At 45.0% G+C, this 15,524-nt stretch overlaps 1 protein-coding gene across 1 annotated transcript in view; it reads right to left on the bottom strand.

Moving 5' to 3' along the window:
• Positions 1 to 15,524, bottom strand: part of CDHR3 (cadherin related family member 3) — a 43,895-nt gene that overhangs the window by 11,365 nt on the left and 17,006 nt on the right. Inside the window, exons 8-15 of the mRNA XM_058190491.1 lie at positions 14,499 to 14,653; positions 12,576 to 12,777; positions 9,848 to 10,016; positions 6,183 to 6,285; positions 5,969 to 6,067; positions 3,197 to 3,426; positions 1,156 to 1,324; positions 118 to 362 (exon numbers count right to left, since the gene is read on the bottom strand). Of these exons, the coding sequence (XP_058046474.1) occupies positions 118 to 362; positions 1,156 to 1,324; positions 3,197 to 3,426; positions 5,969 to 6,067; positions 6,183 to 6,285; positions 9,848 to 10,016; positions 12,576 to 12,777; positions 14,499 to 14,653 (1,372 nt within the window). The remainder of the gene's footprint in view (positions 1 to 117; positions 363 to 1,155; positions 1,325 to 3,196; positions 3,427 to 5,968; positions 6,068 to 6,182; positions 6,286 to 9,847; positions 10,017 to 12,575; positions 12,778 to 14,498; positions 14,654 to 15,524) is intronic.

The raw sequence follows: 15,524 nt of genomic DNA on the forward strand, positions 1-15,524 counted from the left end.
TCGTAAGTCAAGGACTACCTGTATATCGCTATGACGGTAACTAAATCAATAAATAACTCAGACTCTCAGCATATTACTTTCATCTCAAATCAAATTAGGATAAAAGCCCAAACTTACGGTCGTAGGAATCACGGTGGTTGGATCTGGAATAACTCGGATGGTTAACTTTACGGTGCCTTTTTGAACATGGACTGAAGTTCTTTCAAAACTTGATAACAGATTATCATCGGTTACGGAAACCAACAGCCGGTATTCCCAAATTTTGTCTATTCCGGACATATAATCGAATGGGTTGATCAGGACTAAGCTTGAGATATTAGAACCAGCCATGGGTGAGAAGTCAAAATGGTTATTGACGTTACCTGAAAGCAGAGCCAAAAACCAAAGGAGTAAAGATAAATGAAGTTGAATTCACGGGAAGATGGTGGCTATGACAAAGGGTAGTGTTGTGCCTCGTCCTCCCTCCTCTCCTCAGCCGGGCCCCTCCCATCTCCTCCCGGGCCTGCTATCAGACTCTGAGTCTGATAATGAAGATGAATGGCCTGTCATGCCTCCAGCCCCCGGCCCTGGCCCCATGCCTGGACAGGATGTCAGGAATGAACAAACAAACCTCACTCATACGGCGTGTGTTCCTTTGGCTCAGCCATCAGAGGAAGTCAGCCACGGATTGGAATTACTCGGGCCTACTCCTTCTGACCCCTCCCTTTCTCAAACAGCAGAAGACAATTCAAAGTGGGAGGATCCTCGCTTCCGGAGATCTGAGAGGCGACGCCAGCAGAAGGAAGGGAGGGGCAGGCCTGGATAAATGCTGGGTCATGGAGCCACACCCACAGCCTATATAAAGGATCTTCTTTTGGCATTCCAACTTTGAGTCAAGCAAAGTCTCATCTAGTTTGCTGAAGTCACAACTTGGACTCCTGCCTGCCCTGAGAATCCTCGGAGGAATTTGGCAAAGCTGCAGAGGCTTCGTTGCCACGCCTGATACGGACTTCCTAGACCCGGTCGTCAGAGGGGGAATGGGACACGACAGGTTGCAGGAACTGGGAATACCTTGTCTAGATAGGGTGGGGGACAGTGGTGGGTTTCAATTTTTTTTTACTACCGGTTCTGTGGGTGTGGCAAATAATGACATAAGATAGATGAAGTATAAAATACCTGACGTGATAGTATATCGGAATGACTTTGGACTTGAATCCCGGTCCACGCAGGTAATACTGAAACTATTAATAATGCCCAAACTTAGATCCATTGGCACATCCAGCAACTGTCCATCAGGGGCGCATATAGGTGGCTCATCATTTGCTTCAAGAACGTTTATTATTACCTAAAGAAATATTTGAAGAAATATTTGAAGGAACCGTGGTGGCGCAGTGGTTAGAATGCAGTATTGCAGGCAAACTCTCCCAAGAGACTGGCTCAGGTTCGACTCAGCCTTTCAGCCTTCCGAGGTCGGTAAAATGAGGAGCCAAATTGTTGAGGGCAACATGCAGAGGTGGTATTCAGCTGGTTCTGGCGAACCGGTAGCGGAAATTTTGAGTAGTTCAGAGAACCGCCAAATACCACCTCTGGCTGGCCCTGCCCTCGATCTATTCACTGGCTCCCGAGTCGCCGCTGATTGAATCCCAGATGATCGGCTGGGTCTTCTTTTGTTGCCCTGCACAGGAGAACGGAACTGGAAAGCAATGGGGTGGGGTGGAAATTGAGATTTTACAGTATCCTTCCCCCTGGAGTGGGGTGGAAATGGAGATTTAACAGTATCCTTCCCCCTGGAATGGGGTGGTAATGGAGATTTTGCAGTATCCTTCCCCTGCCACACCCACCAAGCCACGCCCACAGAACTGGTAGTAAAAAAAATTCAATCCCACCACTGGCAACATGCTGACTCTGCAAACCACTTAGAGAGGGCTGTAAAGCACTATGAAGCGGTATATAAATCTAAGTGTTATTGTTGTTGCTAAAAAAATATATGAAGATTCTAGAAGAAAGTTTTCTAGTCTACAGGTTCAGGGCTGACTCTTGTGGTAGATAAACCAGAGCAGGGGTCTCCAACCTTGGTCCCTTTAAGACTTGTGGACTTCAACTCCCAGAGTCCCTCAGCCAGCAGAGCTGGCTGAGGAACTCTGGGAGTTGAAGTCCACAAGTCTTAAAGGGATTAAGGTTAGAGACCCCTGCACCCGAGCACTTGGTCGGAGCAGCAGATACTAAGGAACAAGAAGTCACGACAAGCTGTTAGTTTATCAGCTTGAGGAAATAGTTGAAGGAGAAGCAGCAACACCTTATCCTTCACCTCAAGCAACACAATCTTAACGTCTTTGATCTTGGAAGATCACATCCACTTCCATCCAGCTTTCCGTATAGCACAGTATTATATATTCTAATAATATATTGTCTTTTTAAAATAATGTTTTGTCATTTAAACAAAAAAGAAGAATAAAAACTAACCAGTGGTGGCTTTCAATTTTTTTTACTACCAGTTCTGTGGGTGTGGCTTGGTGGGCGTGTGGCTTGGTGGGCGTGGCAGAGGAAGGATACTGTAAAATCTCCATTCCCACCCCACTCCAGGGGAAGGATACTGTAAAATCTCCATTCCCTTCCCAATCCAGTGGAAGGTTACTGCAAGATCCCCATTTCCTCCTGATCAGCTGGGACTCGAGGGGGGGGCAAAGAATAGATGGGGGTGGGGCCAGTCAGAATTTTTACTACTGGTTCTCCGAACTACTCAAAATTTCTGCTACCAATTCTTCAGAACTGGTCAGAACCTGCTGAAACCCACCTCTGAAACTAACCCAAATGAATTGTAGCAGGAGAGCAGGCAGCGCTGGGAGGTGGAGTTAAATGTGTTATCAGCCTAGACTTGTTATGTTGTCACAAATGGTCTGAATTTAATCCCTTTTGAATTCTGTTTGACCCTTGCCTGGCGCTAAGTTAGTATTGAACATTAATTGACTAGATTCTGGTTTACAGGCTGGATGAATAAATCTTTTTAACTGCAACTTAATGTATGAGCCTGGCTATGTCACAACTCTAGGCTGATGACTTGTTTAATTCCACCTCCACCTCATCCTCCCACCCCAGGGCACATTTTGCTTCTACGAATGTCACGTCCGGCAAATCCTACTGTGTTTACCAGAAAGAGGCAAGAAAAGTAGATTGCAAGGAACGATAAGCCTTGTTTTAAGCTCGCTAGTTTACTCACGGAGGTATTTCCAATCCTGCCATCGTTGTCAGAAGCTTGCACTGCAAGAGTGTGTACTCGTTGTGTTTCATAGTCTAATTGCTTTGTGTTCTTCAAAACGCCCAACTGGGAATCGATTACAAATAGGTCTGTGACACCCCTGCCACTCTCTCCAGACAAAATGGAGTATGAAATTCCGGTGGGAGGCAAATCTTTGTCAGTAGCGAGCACTGTTCCGATAAGGGAGCTTGCTGAAATGAAATAGCAGCACATTAAGATGGCAGGCAGGTAGTTTTGGGTGTCTGTGGTATCTGTTTAGAGATTGTGCAGGCTTCAGAAAGGATTCTAAAACAGGGCTTCAGGTGTAGGGTCAAAACAAAGTCAAAATGGTAGCTACTGTGTGGTCAAATCCTGACCCTTTCAAACTCGCATAACATCCCTGGCCTGCTCTCGAATTGCCATAGGCCAAGTGGGATGGGAAACAGCCAAAAACAGATGCACATTCCAGGCTTATCTCCCTCAAGGCTGTATCCCAGGGATACTTACAGCAGTCAAAGGGGAATGACCCAGGGGTGAAATCCAGCAGGTTCTGGTGAACCGGTAGCAGAAATTTTGAGTAGTTCAGAGAACCGGTAGCGGAAATTTTGAGCAGTTCGGAGAACTGGCAAATACCACCTCTGGCTGGCCCCAGAGTGGGGTGGGAATGGAGATTTTGCAATATCCTTCCCCCAGGAATGGGGAGGGAATGGGGATTTTGCAGTATCCTTCCCCTGGAGTGGGGTGGGAATGGAGATTTTGCAATATCCTTCCCGCAGGAATGGGGAGGGAATGGGGATTTTGCAGTATCCTTTCCTGGAGTGGGGTGGGAATGGAGATTTTGCAGTATCCTTCCTCTGCCATGCCCACTAAGCCATGCCCACAGAACCTGCAGTAAAAAAATTTGGATTTCACCACTGGAATGACCTCTACAACCTGCAAAATTGCTCCGTTGGCTAATGTGATTGATGACACATCTTGGGGGGAGGGGGGAAACAGGGTCATACCTGGAGCATAAATTACGTAGGGTCAGAGCTGGCTGCACTAGGGAACGTGCCGACATGAAGCTGCTAATAAATGATTGGATTTCTTTTGAAGCTTGGCTCAATACTCATGATTTAATTAGGGCATCCATTGGAACCCTGACAGACCCTCTTTTAACACAAATCTATAAAGCAAGGGTATCCATGTGACTGAAGCCACATATTTTATTTTACCGCAGGAATGTCCAACTTTTTTTTTTTTTTTTTGCATTTATATCCCGCCCTTCTCCGAAGACTCAGGGCGGCTTACACTATGTTAAGCAATAGTCTTCATCCATTTGTATATTATATACAAAGTCAACTTTTATTGCCCCCAACAATCTGGGTCCTCATTTTACCTACCTTATAAAGCAGGGGTGTCCAAACTTGGTCCCTTTAAGACTTTTGGACTTCAACTCCCAGAGTTCCTCAGCCAGCTTTGCTGGCTGAGGGACTCTGGGAGTTGAAATCAAAAATCTTAAAGGACAATTCTATTATAAAGGATGGAAGGCTGAGTCAACCTTGGGCCTGGTGGGACTTGAACCTGCAGTAATTGCAAGCAGCTGTGTTAATAACAGACAGACTTAGTCTGTTGAGCCGCCAGAGGCCCTTGGCAACTTTAGGATTTGTGGACTTTAACTCCCAGCATTCCGCAGCCAGCTTTGGGATTTCTGGGAAATGAAGTCCACAAGTCTTAAAATGGTCCATGATTGGACACCCCTGCTATAAAGTATATAAAAAAAAAGACATGTGGGTAAAGTCATATGGATATTACAGGTAGTCCTCAACTTACAACAGTTCATGTTGTGTCTGCGCCCCCCGAGCTGGGCCCCCTGCCAGAAAGTGACTTGGAAAGTGAGGGGGAAGGGCCATCAGGACTTACCTCTGGAGCACCGCCTTCCCTGGCTCAGCTCCAGGAGCCGGAGGCAAGCAGGTGGAGGAGATAACGAGGCCTCCGTCCCCTGACTCTTCCCCCCCAGGCCACGCCTTCAGACCCAGCTGATGGCAGTCAGGCCTGGCTGGACCCTAGGTTTCGTAGGCAGGGGAGGTGGGAACAACAGAAGCAGGGGTGGGGCAGGCCTAGGAAGTGCTGAGTCACCCCACAGAGTATAAAAGCAGCACTGGCTGCTCTTCTGCTCCATGATGAGCAAAAATTGAGCTGAACTATTTGACTCGGGAAGAAGTGAGCTGAACTCTTTGACTTGGAGAATTGAGCTGAACATTCGGCCTGGACTGCTGACTTCCTGGTTGCCTGGCAACCCCAAGATAAAAGGGAGACTTTGGCAGGCAGCTGCAGATCCCCTGCCAGGACTGATAGTAGCCATGAACTCAATTACTGGCTCGTTTAGCCAGCTCGCGTGGCTGAGGCCGGGAGGGGACAGAACAGTTCATTTTGTGACCGTTCAAAGTTACAACAGCTCTAAAAGCGAATTCAAGTTTTCTTTACAAAGTTTTATTTACCTTGAGGTAGTAACAGATCTTTGTGTGTTTCCTTGATAGCCAGAAAGTTTTAAAAACTTTTTTTTTTTAAAAAAGTGGAAGAAATAGGTATATTAGATTCTGAAGAAGGTTCAAACACATCATTCCAGTGGCTTATTTGGTCTTAAAGAAACATTCACCCCCCAATAAAACTAACTGTGTGGCTGATACGGAACAAGAAGATACAATCAGCACTAATTTGAGAGAATTCTGTTTTATAGCCTCGTAAATTTCCGAAAAAGCCCTCGTAACTTACATGGTAGTATTTCAGATATATTAAAAACGTACAAAGAACTATCGAAGACTGGATCAAACTCATTCACCGGTTGAATTTTGATATAAATGTAGATTAGTTCTGTAAATACAGCAAGGAAGAAAAACGTGAAAGATATAAGACCCATTTAAAGATAATTTTTTTTCCAGAAAAAGAGTCCGGGAAGAAGGAGACAAGAAAGAAAATTAATACTAACCAGAAAAGGAAGGGTCAGAAACATCCTGGATGACGGTATTCAGAATATATTGTCTCTGCACGCTTCCGTCTGTTGTATTTTCCAAATCTACATTTCCTAAAAGCTTAAAGGACACGTACTTTTACAGGGAGTCCTCGAATTATGACCGCAATTGAGCCCAACATTTCTGTTGCTAAGCGAGACAGTTGTTAAGTGAATTTTGTCTCATTTTATGACCTTCCTTGCCACAGTTGTTAAGGGAATCATCGTGGTACTTAAGTTAGTAAAACGGTTGTTAAGTGAATCGGGCTTTGCTTGCCAGAAGGTCGCAAAAGGGGATCACGTGACCCCCGGGACACTGCAACCGTCATAAATGTGAGCCGGTTGCTAAGGGTCCGAATTTTGATCGTGTGATCCTAGAGATGCTGCAAAGGTCGTAAGTGCGAAAAACGGTCATAAGTTCCTTTTTTTCAGGGCTGTTGTAACTCTGAACAGTCACTAAATGGACTGTCGTAAGTGGAGGATTACCTGAATTTGATTGCCATATTATTTTTCCTTCCTGTGATTTTTTTTTTTCCCTGATATTTTTCAACGACTTCTGAATTGCTCCAGAGCTGTGCAGGAATTGTAGTCCTTCAACTCCATGGTGATATACAGGCAGTCCCTGGATTTACAACTGTTCATTTAGTGACCATTTGAAGTTTTTTTTTTTTTTTTAATTTGCATTTATATCCCGCCCTTCTCCGAAGACTCAGGGCGGCTTACACTGTGTCAAGCAATAGTCTTCATCCATTTGTATATTATATTTAGAAGATCATATGATAGCCGTCACCAGGGGAGCCTTTCATCAGGTTCGCCTGATACGCCAGTTACGCCCCTTTCTGGATCGGGCTTCCTTATGCACGGTCGCTCATGCCCTTGTTACATCCCGCCTGGACTACTGTAATGCTCTCTACATGGGGCTCCCCTTGAAGTGTGCCCGGAGACTCCAACTGGTCCAGAATGCGGCTGCGCGGGTGATAGAGGGAGCACCTTTTGGCTCCCATGTAACACCCCTCCTGCGTAATCTGCACTGGCTCCCAGTGGTCTTCCGGGTTCACTTTAAGGTACTTGTCATCACCTTTAAAACGCTCCATGGCCTAGGGCCGGGCCACCTACTGCCACCATTAGCCTCTCACCGACCAGTGCGCTCTCACAGAGAGGGCCTCCTCCGGATACCGTCAGCTAAACAATGTCGGCTGGCGACCTCTAGGGGGGGGGCCTTCTCTGTGGGGGCCCCTACCCTCTGGAACGAGTTCCCTCTGGGGCTTCGTCAACTCCTCGATCTCAAGTCCTTCCGCCGCGAGCTGAAGACGCTGCTGTTTCGAAGAGCAGGACTAGCCTGAATGTAGTTTTAAATTGGGATTTTTAAAAAAGGGGTTTAAATGAGGTTTTAAATTTGTATTTAAAAGTTAGAGCATCAATTGAATTTAACTATCTATTCTTTAGCTGTTTTTTATCTATTATATGTTTTCTGTTGTTTTTTGTCTGTGAACCGCCCTGAGTCCTTCGGGAGATGGGCGGTATACAAATATAATAAATAAATAAATAAAATAAATAAATAAATATACAAAGTCAACTTATTGCCCCCAACAATCTGGGTCCTCATTTTACCTACCTTATAAACGATGGAAGGCTGAGTCAACCTTGGGCCTGGTGGGGCTTGAACCTGCAGTAATTACAGGCAGCTGCTGTTAATAACAGACTGACTTACCAGTCTGAGCCACCAGAGCCCCTGCAATGGCATTGAATACAGTGACTTGCAACCGGTCCAAAACAGGATCACATAACCATAGGGACACTGCAAACATCATCAGTACAAAGATAGGTCATAAGTCTCTTTTTTTCAATGTGGACGTAACACTGAATGGTTGCTAATCATCACTAAATGAATGGTCATAAATTGAGGATTTCCTGATTTTTTTTTTTTAAAAAAGCAGGCTTTTTAAAAATTGTGTTCCTATAGCTATCTCTCAAGTACAAAAGTGCCATTGATTTTATATTTATGGGTCTTCCTTAGGAAAGGGGGACTACTCCACTAGTTGTCGCTGACTCTAGGGGGCGCTGTTTTAAGGCCATTGAGCCAGTGCTGTCCAAAGACATTCCCGCGGTCATGCGGCGAAGCATGATGTCAGGGAGCGCTGTTCTCTTCCCACCGAAGTGGTACCTATTTATCTATTCGCATTTGCATGCTTTCGAACTGCTAGGTCGGAAGGAACTGAGGCGAGGACGGGAACTCACCCCTTCCTATGGCACGCGGGTCTCGAACCTGGACTGCCGCCTTTCCAGCCGACAAACTGAGTATCTTAACCACTGAGCCACTGTGCTACCAGCAACTCTCTAGTGGTCCTGAAATGTGCCAGAGTCCCAAAGAATTTAGATTAGGTTAATGCACAGAGAAATCAGTTTTGGGATGACTCTAAATAAATGTATCGGTTTTGCTTCTTAATAAAACGAATGCCCTAGACCAGTGATGGCTAACCTTTTTGCCGTCGTGTGCCGAAAGCGCGAGCACAACAACAAGCGCATGTGCTGGCACCCATAATGCAGTGCGTGTGTGACACACACACACCCCGCCCCCTGCGCATGTGCGCACAACCCCCCCCCGTGCTCCCCCCACCCTCTGCACATGCAGGCATGACCTGCCCCACGTGGGATCCCCGACGTATGGACATGCAACCTCCCCGCCCCTTTTTGGGCCTAGCAGGCCTCCCAGCAGCCACTTGGGACCAAAAACGGGCTGTGGGGGGCGCCGCTCCCCCCACACTCCCCCTCACCCCCCATGCGTGACTCCCCTCCATGCATATGCACGCATCTCCCGCATGTGACCCACGCATGCGCAGCAGAGACCCCAAAATCAGCTGGCCTGTGTGAGGCACATGCTCATGCACAGTGCAGCTGAGCTGGGCGACAGCTCGCATGCCTGCCAAGAGGTCTCTGTGCGCCAGCTGTGGCACATGGGTTCGCCATCACGGCCCTGGATTTAAAATTCTGATTTGAAGGATATTTTTGATAACAGCCTTGTTGATAGAGATAAGATACTTACATGTCTCCCCATTAAATTTTGACCGGTTTTAATGCTTCTTTAACGGGAAACATGGTCCCTCACTGCACTTCCTCTCCCGATTATTTATTTATTTATTTTTATTTATTTATTCGAATTTTTATACCGCCCTATCTCCCGAAGGACTCAGGGCGATTCACAGCCAGATAAAAACATGCAAATAATACAGGTAAAAACAACAATTAAAAAACTTATTAATTAGGCCGAATTAAAAATATCACTAGAATAAAATAATATAAAACCCCATTAAAAACTAAATTTAAAAACTAAAACCCTAGGCTAGCCCTGCGCAAATAAATAGATATGTCTTAAGCTCGTGGCGGAAGGTTCGGAGGTCGGGAAGTTGGCGCAGCCCTGGGGGAAGCTCGTTCCAGAGGGTGGGAGCCCCCACGGAGAAAGCCCTTCCTCTGGGTGTCTCCAGTCGGCACTGCCTGGCGGACGGCACCCTAAGGAGTCCCTCTCTGTGAGAGCATATGGGTCGGTGGGAGGCGATCGGTGGCAGTAGGCGGTCCCGTAAATTATATTTGAATAGGCACTCCATTCTCCAAATTTAAATAATAAGAAAACAGTTAATTATTCAGACCTTAATGCTTCCGGAGTGAGGAGGATCCTGGGTAAATTTATTACTTCCAACTCCAGATAGTTCAGTGAAGTTAAACAAATTGTGCGGAGATTCAGCATCTTCATCTTTGCAAAAAATCTTTAAATTGATCATTTTAAATCCAGGGGAAACCGTTTCAGGAATGACCACCCTGTTTAAGAAAAATAAATTAGCTATTTATTTCGGATTTTCCGGTTCTTTGCCTAGCTTTCCTAAATGTCTAAAAGACCGTCTTGTGAGTTAGAAATTTGGGGGAGGAGTAGAATCAGATCAAAAACGAGATGAGAGTAGGGGCAACTGAAAAAAATATTTTAATAACTTTTCATGGGTCTTAAGAGGAGGTTATTATCCTTTCTTTTCTGGTCTCGTTCCCACTTTTCATCATCAATGTAAAAAAATGGTATTTGTTGAGTAGAGATTCTGTCAAAAACAACAACAACAAGCCAAGATGGAGTCCACAATCATGTGACCGGACCGACCATTAAATGTAGAGGTCGTCCTTGACTTAAGACCATAACCGAGCCCCAAATTTCTGTTGCTAAGCAAGACAGTTGTTAAGTGAGTTTGGACCCATTTTACAACTTTTGCTGTCGCAGTTGCTAAGCGAATCACCTGTTCAGTCAGCAATCATGGTTGTTAAGTGAATCTGGCTTTCCTTATCGTTTTTGCTCATCAGGTCGCAAAAGGGGATCACGTGACCCCGGGACATTGCAGCCGTCATAAATATGAGTCGGCTGCCAAGCGTATGATTTTTGATCACATGACTGGGAGGGGGGAGAAGTTGCAATGGCCGTAAGTGTGAAAAACGGACATAAGTCATTTTTTTCAGTCATGCTGTAACTCCGAACTGTTGCTAAATTCATGGGGGTAAATTGAGGGCTAGCTGTATATTTCCAGATATACAGGGGTTATGAAATGACATGATTAAAGTTATCCCACACATAAAATCTTATTTGGCTTTTATCTGTTGCCGATCTGCCTATCGACTCTAAAATTGGACTACGTTTTCTGGGATGGCATAGAATTCCACACCCCTGCATCCCAATGCAAAAATCAGGGGGAGATTTCGTGACGCAGCCCTGGCTCCTCCATCGTAACTGCAGATACCCCTTCAATCTTCTAGAAAGGAAATGTGCCACGAAGGTTTAAAAGACTGTTAAAACATGGATATGACCATCACCAATCTCTTTCCACTTATGGCTGTATGACTGTAACTTTGTTGCTGGCCTCTCAGGGCCTCTGGTGGCTCAACAGACAAAGACAGTCTGTTATTAACACAGCTGCTTGCAATTACTGCAAGTTCAAGTCCCACCAGGCCCAAGGTCGACTCAGCCTTCCATCCTTTTATAAGGTAGGTAAAATGAGGACCCAGATTGTTGGGGGCAATAAGTTGACTTTGTATACAATATACAAATGGATGAAGACTATTGCTTGACACAGTGTAAGCCGCCCTGAGTCTTCGGAGAAGGGCAGGATATAAATTCAAATTTAAAAAAATCCTTATGATTTTTATTGATATTGATTGTTCCTGATTGCTTATTTGTACCCTATGATTATCATTAAGTGTTGTATCATTAAGTGTTAAATTGTACCTTATGACCGTCATTTGTGTTGTAAATGTTGTACCTTGATGAAGGTATCTTTTCTTTTGTGTACACTAAGAGCATATGCACCAAGACAAATTCCTTGTGTGTCCAATCACACTTGGCCAATAAATTCTATTCTATTCTATTCTATTCTGTTCTGTTCTGTTCTGTTCTGTTCTGTTCTATTCTATTCTATGAAGAAAGGTTTCCCAATGTGGACAACTTCAATGCCTGTGGACTTCAACTCCCAGAATTCCCCAGCCAGCTATGAATTGAAGTCCATGTGTCTTAAAGAAATCCTGAGGTAAAGCATCAAACAAAATTTCCTTCTTGTCCTTCAGTAAAATAGGTAGGGCAACCACCAATAGAATAAAGAGAAGAGAAAAGAAGAGAAGAGAAGAGAAGAGAAGGGAAGAGAGAATGGAGAATGGAATGGAGAATAGAATGGAATGGAAGAGAAGAGAAAGAGAAGAGAAGAAAAGAGAAGAGAAGAGAGAATGGAGAATGGAATGAAAGAGAAGAGAAAGAGAAGAGGAGAGAAGAGAAGAGAAGAGGAGAATGGAGAAGGGAAGGGAAGGGAAGGGTTGGAAGGGACCTCAGAGGTCTTCTAGTCCAACCCCCTGCTCAGGCAGCAACTCACAGAGACTTCCTATTCATTGCACCAAACCTGGTAGCACCAACTATGCTACCAGACCTGACGGGATAGGTCATCATATTTAATATAAAAATAGCCTTCTTCAAATTATTTGAACTGTTGGTAATGTTGATTACTATCTGATACACTAAGCGCTATGCTAAAAAGGTTAGCTCTGATAGATTTGCTGAAGCTTAAGAGAGTAGCAAATATGGTGCAGTCCTTGGTGCTCTCTGAGCTTGGTGGTTTTCTTCCAGACGTTTCATTACCAACCTAGGTAACATCATCAGTGCTAGAAGGGAGGAGGGTTTGCTTTCATTTGAGCACCCCACTCCCTTCTTCTAGCACTGATGATGTTGCCTAGCTGGGTCATGAAACGTCTGCAAGAAAACCACCAAGCTCAGAGAGCACCAAGGAGCCCTCTTGTCAACCCTGAGCTACAAATATTCTCTTCTGTCGGTAGTGTAAAATATTATTATTATTATTATACCTGTGATTGTATTCCGTGCATTCGGGTGGAAGGTCATTGATATCTTCAATCAATACGAAAATTTCAATTTCAGCGGTCCTTTCACGGGCAGGGCTAACCCTAAACCTATCCTCAACACGAATGGTCAAAGAAGTATTGGGATGGGTTCTGAGAAGAGCAGCATCACGGTTTAGCCGGCCGGCCACCAAGACCGTACCTGTCACTAAAACAGAAATAAGCTGTAAGAGTTTTCAGGCACCACCACCAGCGTAGCTATTGATTACGACAGAAACCGTTTTTATATATTTGTATTCCGCTTCTGTTATTTTTATAAATAACTCGAGGCGACAAACATATCCAACACAGCTTCCTATTTTCCCCACAACAACCACCACCCCTGTGACGTGGATTTGGCTGAAAGAGAGTAACTGGCCCATAGTCACCCAGCTGGCTTTCATGCCTAAGGTGAAACTAGAACTCAATGTCTCCTGGTCAGAGGGCCAAAGTCACCCAGCTGCCTTTGATGTCTAAGGCGGGACTAGAATTCACTGTCTCCTGATCAGTGGCCCAAAGTCACCCAGCTGGCTTTCATGCCTAAGGTGAAACTAGAACTCAATGTCTCCTGGTCAGAGGGCCAAAGTCACCCAGCTGGTTTTCATGCCTAAGGCGGGACTAGAACTCACAGTCTCCTGGTGACTGGCCCAAGGTCACCCATCTGCCTTTCAAGCCTAAGGCAGGACTAGAACTCAGTGTCTCCTGGTCAGAAGCCCAAAGTCACCCAGCTGCCTTTGATGCCTAAGGTGAAACTGGAACTCAATGTCTCCTGGTCAGAGGCCCAAAGTCACCCAGCTGCCTTTGATGCCTAAGGCGGAACTAGAATTCACTGTCTCCTGATCAGTGGCCCAAAGTCACCCAGCTGATTTTCATGCCTAAGGTGAAACTAGAACTCAGTGTCTCCTGGTCAGAGGCCCAAAGTCACCCAGCTGCCTTTCATGCCTAAGGTGGGACTAGAATTCAGTGTCTCCTGGTCAGAAGCCCAAAGTCACCCAGCTGCCTTTGATGCCTAAGGTGAAACTGGAACTCAATGTCTCCTGGTCAGAGGCCCAAAGTCACCCAGCTGCCTTTCATGCCTAAGGCGGGACTAGAATTCACTGTCTCATGATCAGTGGCCCAAAGTCACCCAGCTGGTTTTCATGCCTAAGGCGGGACTAGAACTCACCGTCTCCTGGTGATTGGCCCAAAGTCACCCAGCTGTCTTTCATGCCTAAGGCGGGACTAGAACTCACAGTCTCCTGGTCAGTGGCCCAAAGTCACCCAGCTGCCTTTCATAGCTTTTAATTTTGCTTAATGAGGCTGTTTCTCATTTAAGTCCTCTTTAATTTTACATTCATAACAGTGGATGGCGACAGAGAAGAATCAGAAAATTCAAGCTAGTGAAAGATGATCAAAGCCATGTTCCTTCTTTATCTATCTTGCAAAGGAGAGGGGCTTTGACCGCAAGGTCATGGCTGCCATTTTGACTTTTTTGACCCTTCTGGCTGTCCCTGTTTATATCGTTGCAAAAAAATGTGGGAAGGAAAGCAACAAAATACTCAGAGTATTTCCACCAAGGAAATACTCTTGAGTATTTCCACCAAGGAAATACTCTTGAGTATTTCCACCAAGGAAATACTCTGAGTATTTATTAAAAGCATTTTAGGAACGGCTGGAATGGGAGTCCATGCTCCACTTCATGTATCACCCCGAGGCACCCCATGTTCTGCTTTAAAAACTCAAACGGGGGGAGCCGGGATTGCGGTCATTGAGCAAGGCAATCACCTGGGCGCCTCTCTTAATGACCGCAATGACTTATGACGGTAATTCCAAGCTTCATTGTGGTTGTGAGTTGAGGACTATCTATTTGCATTTTTTCTGGATTCCCTTCAAATCAGATTAATTCCTTACTTGGATTGATGGAGAATTTAGGGATGGCTTCAGGGACTCCCATGCTATAGCGAAGGCTATGAATAAAATCTTTGCCGTCGGGATCCTTGGCTGTTATATTGGCTATAAACATTCCTGCTGGTGCCTCTTCACGAACCTTGAAAACTTTCTCTTTCCTGGAATAGAAATTAGACAGGATATGCTTGGATATGTTTTGATCAGTTGTCTCTTAAAGTATAGCTAATACAATGAAGGGTTACAATGTAAAAGCAAAAATTAATTATCCTCGGGGTGCGATAAGCTTGACAATTTTCTTGCAGATGTTTTATTACCAAACTAGGTTACGTCATCTGTGCTGGAAGGAAGTGGGGTTTGCTCTTAAGATGCACTGATGATGTTACGCAGTTTGGTAATGAAACATCCGCAAGAAAACCATCAAGGTCGGAGAGCACCAAGGACTCTGTAGTTCAAATCTGAGCTATAAATATTGTCTTTGATCAGTAATTAATTATATCTAATATATCCAGCACTGGAACTTATCTTGTTTCAAAAAGTCTTCTTCTTCTTCTTCTTCTTCTTCTTCTTCTTCTTCTTCTTCTTCTTCTTCTTCTTCTTCTTCTTCTTCTTCTTCTTCTTCTTCTTCTTCTTCTTCTTCTTCTTCTTCCTCCTCCTCCTCCTCCTCCTCCTCCTCCTCCTCCTCCTCCTCCTCCTCCTTCTCCTCTTCCTCAACTTCCTCTCCTCCTCCTCCTCCTCCTCCTCCTTCTCCTCTTCTTCCTCTTCCTCCTTCTTCTCCTCCTCCTCTTCCCCTCCCCTCCTCCTCCTCCTCTTCTTTTTTATTTACATTATCAAAGGGTAGAAACTAATCAAGGAGAGAAGCAACCTAGATCTAAGGAGAAATTTCCTGACAGTTAGAACAATTCATCAGTGGAACAACTTGCCTCTAGACATCGTGGGTGCTCCAACACTGGAAGTTTTAAAGAAAAGATTGGACAACCATTTGTCTGAAATGGTGTAGGGTTTCCTGCCTGAGCTGGGGGTTGGACTAGA

Source organism: Ahaetulla prasina, chromosome 7 (genome assembly GCF_028640845.1).
Source record: "Ahaetulla prasina isolate Xishuangbanna chromosome 7, ASM2864084v1, whole genome shotgun sequence".
Lineage (NCBI taxonomy): Eukaryota > Metazoa > Chordata > Lepidosauria > Squamata > Colubridae > Ahaetulla > Ahaetulla prasina.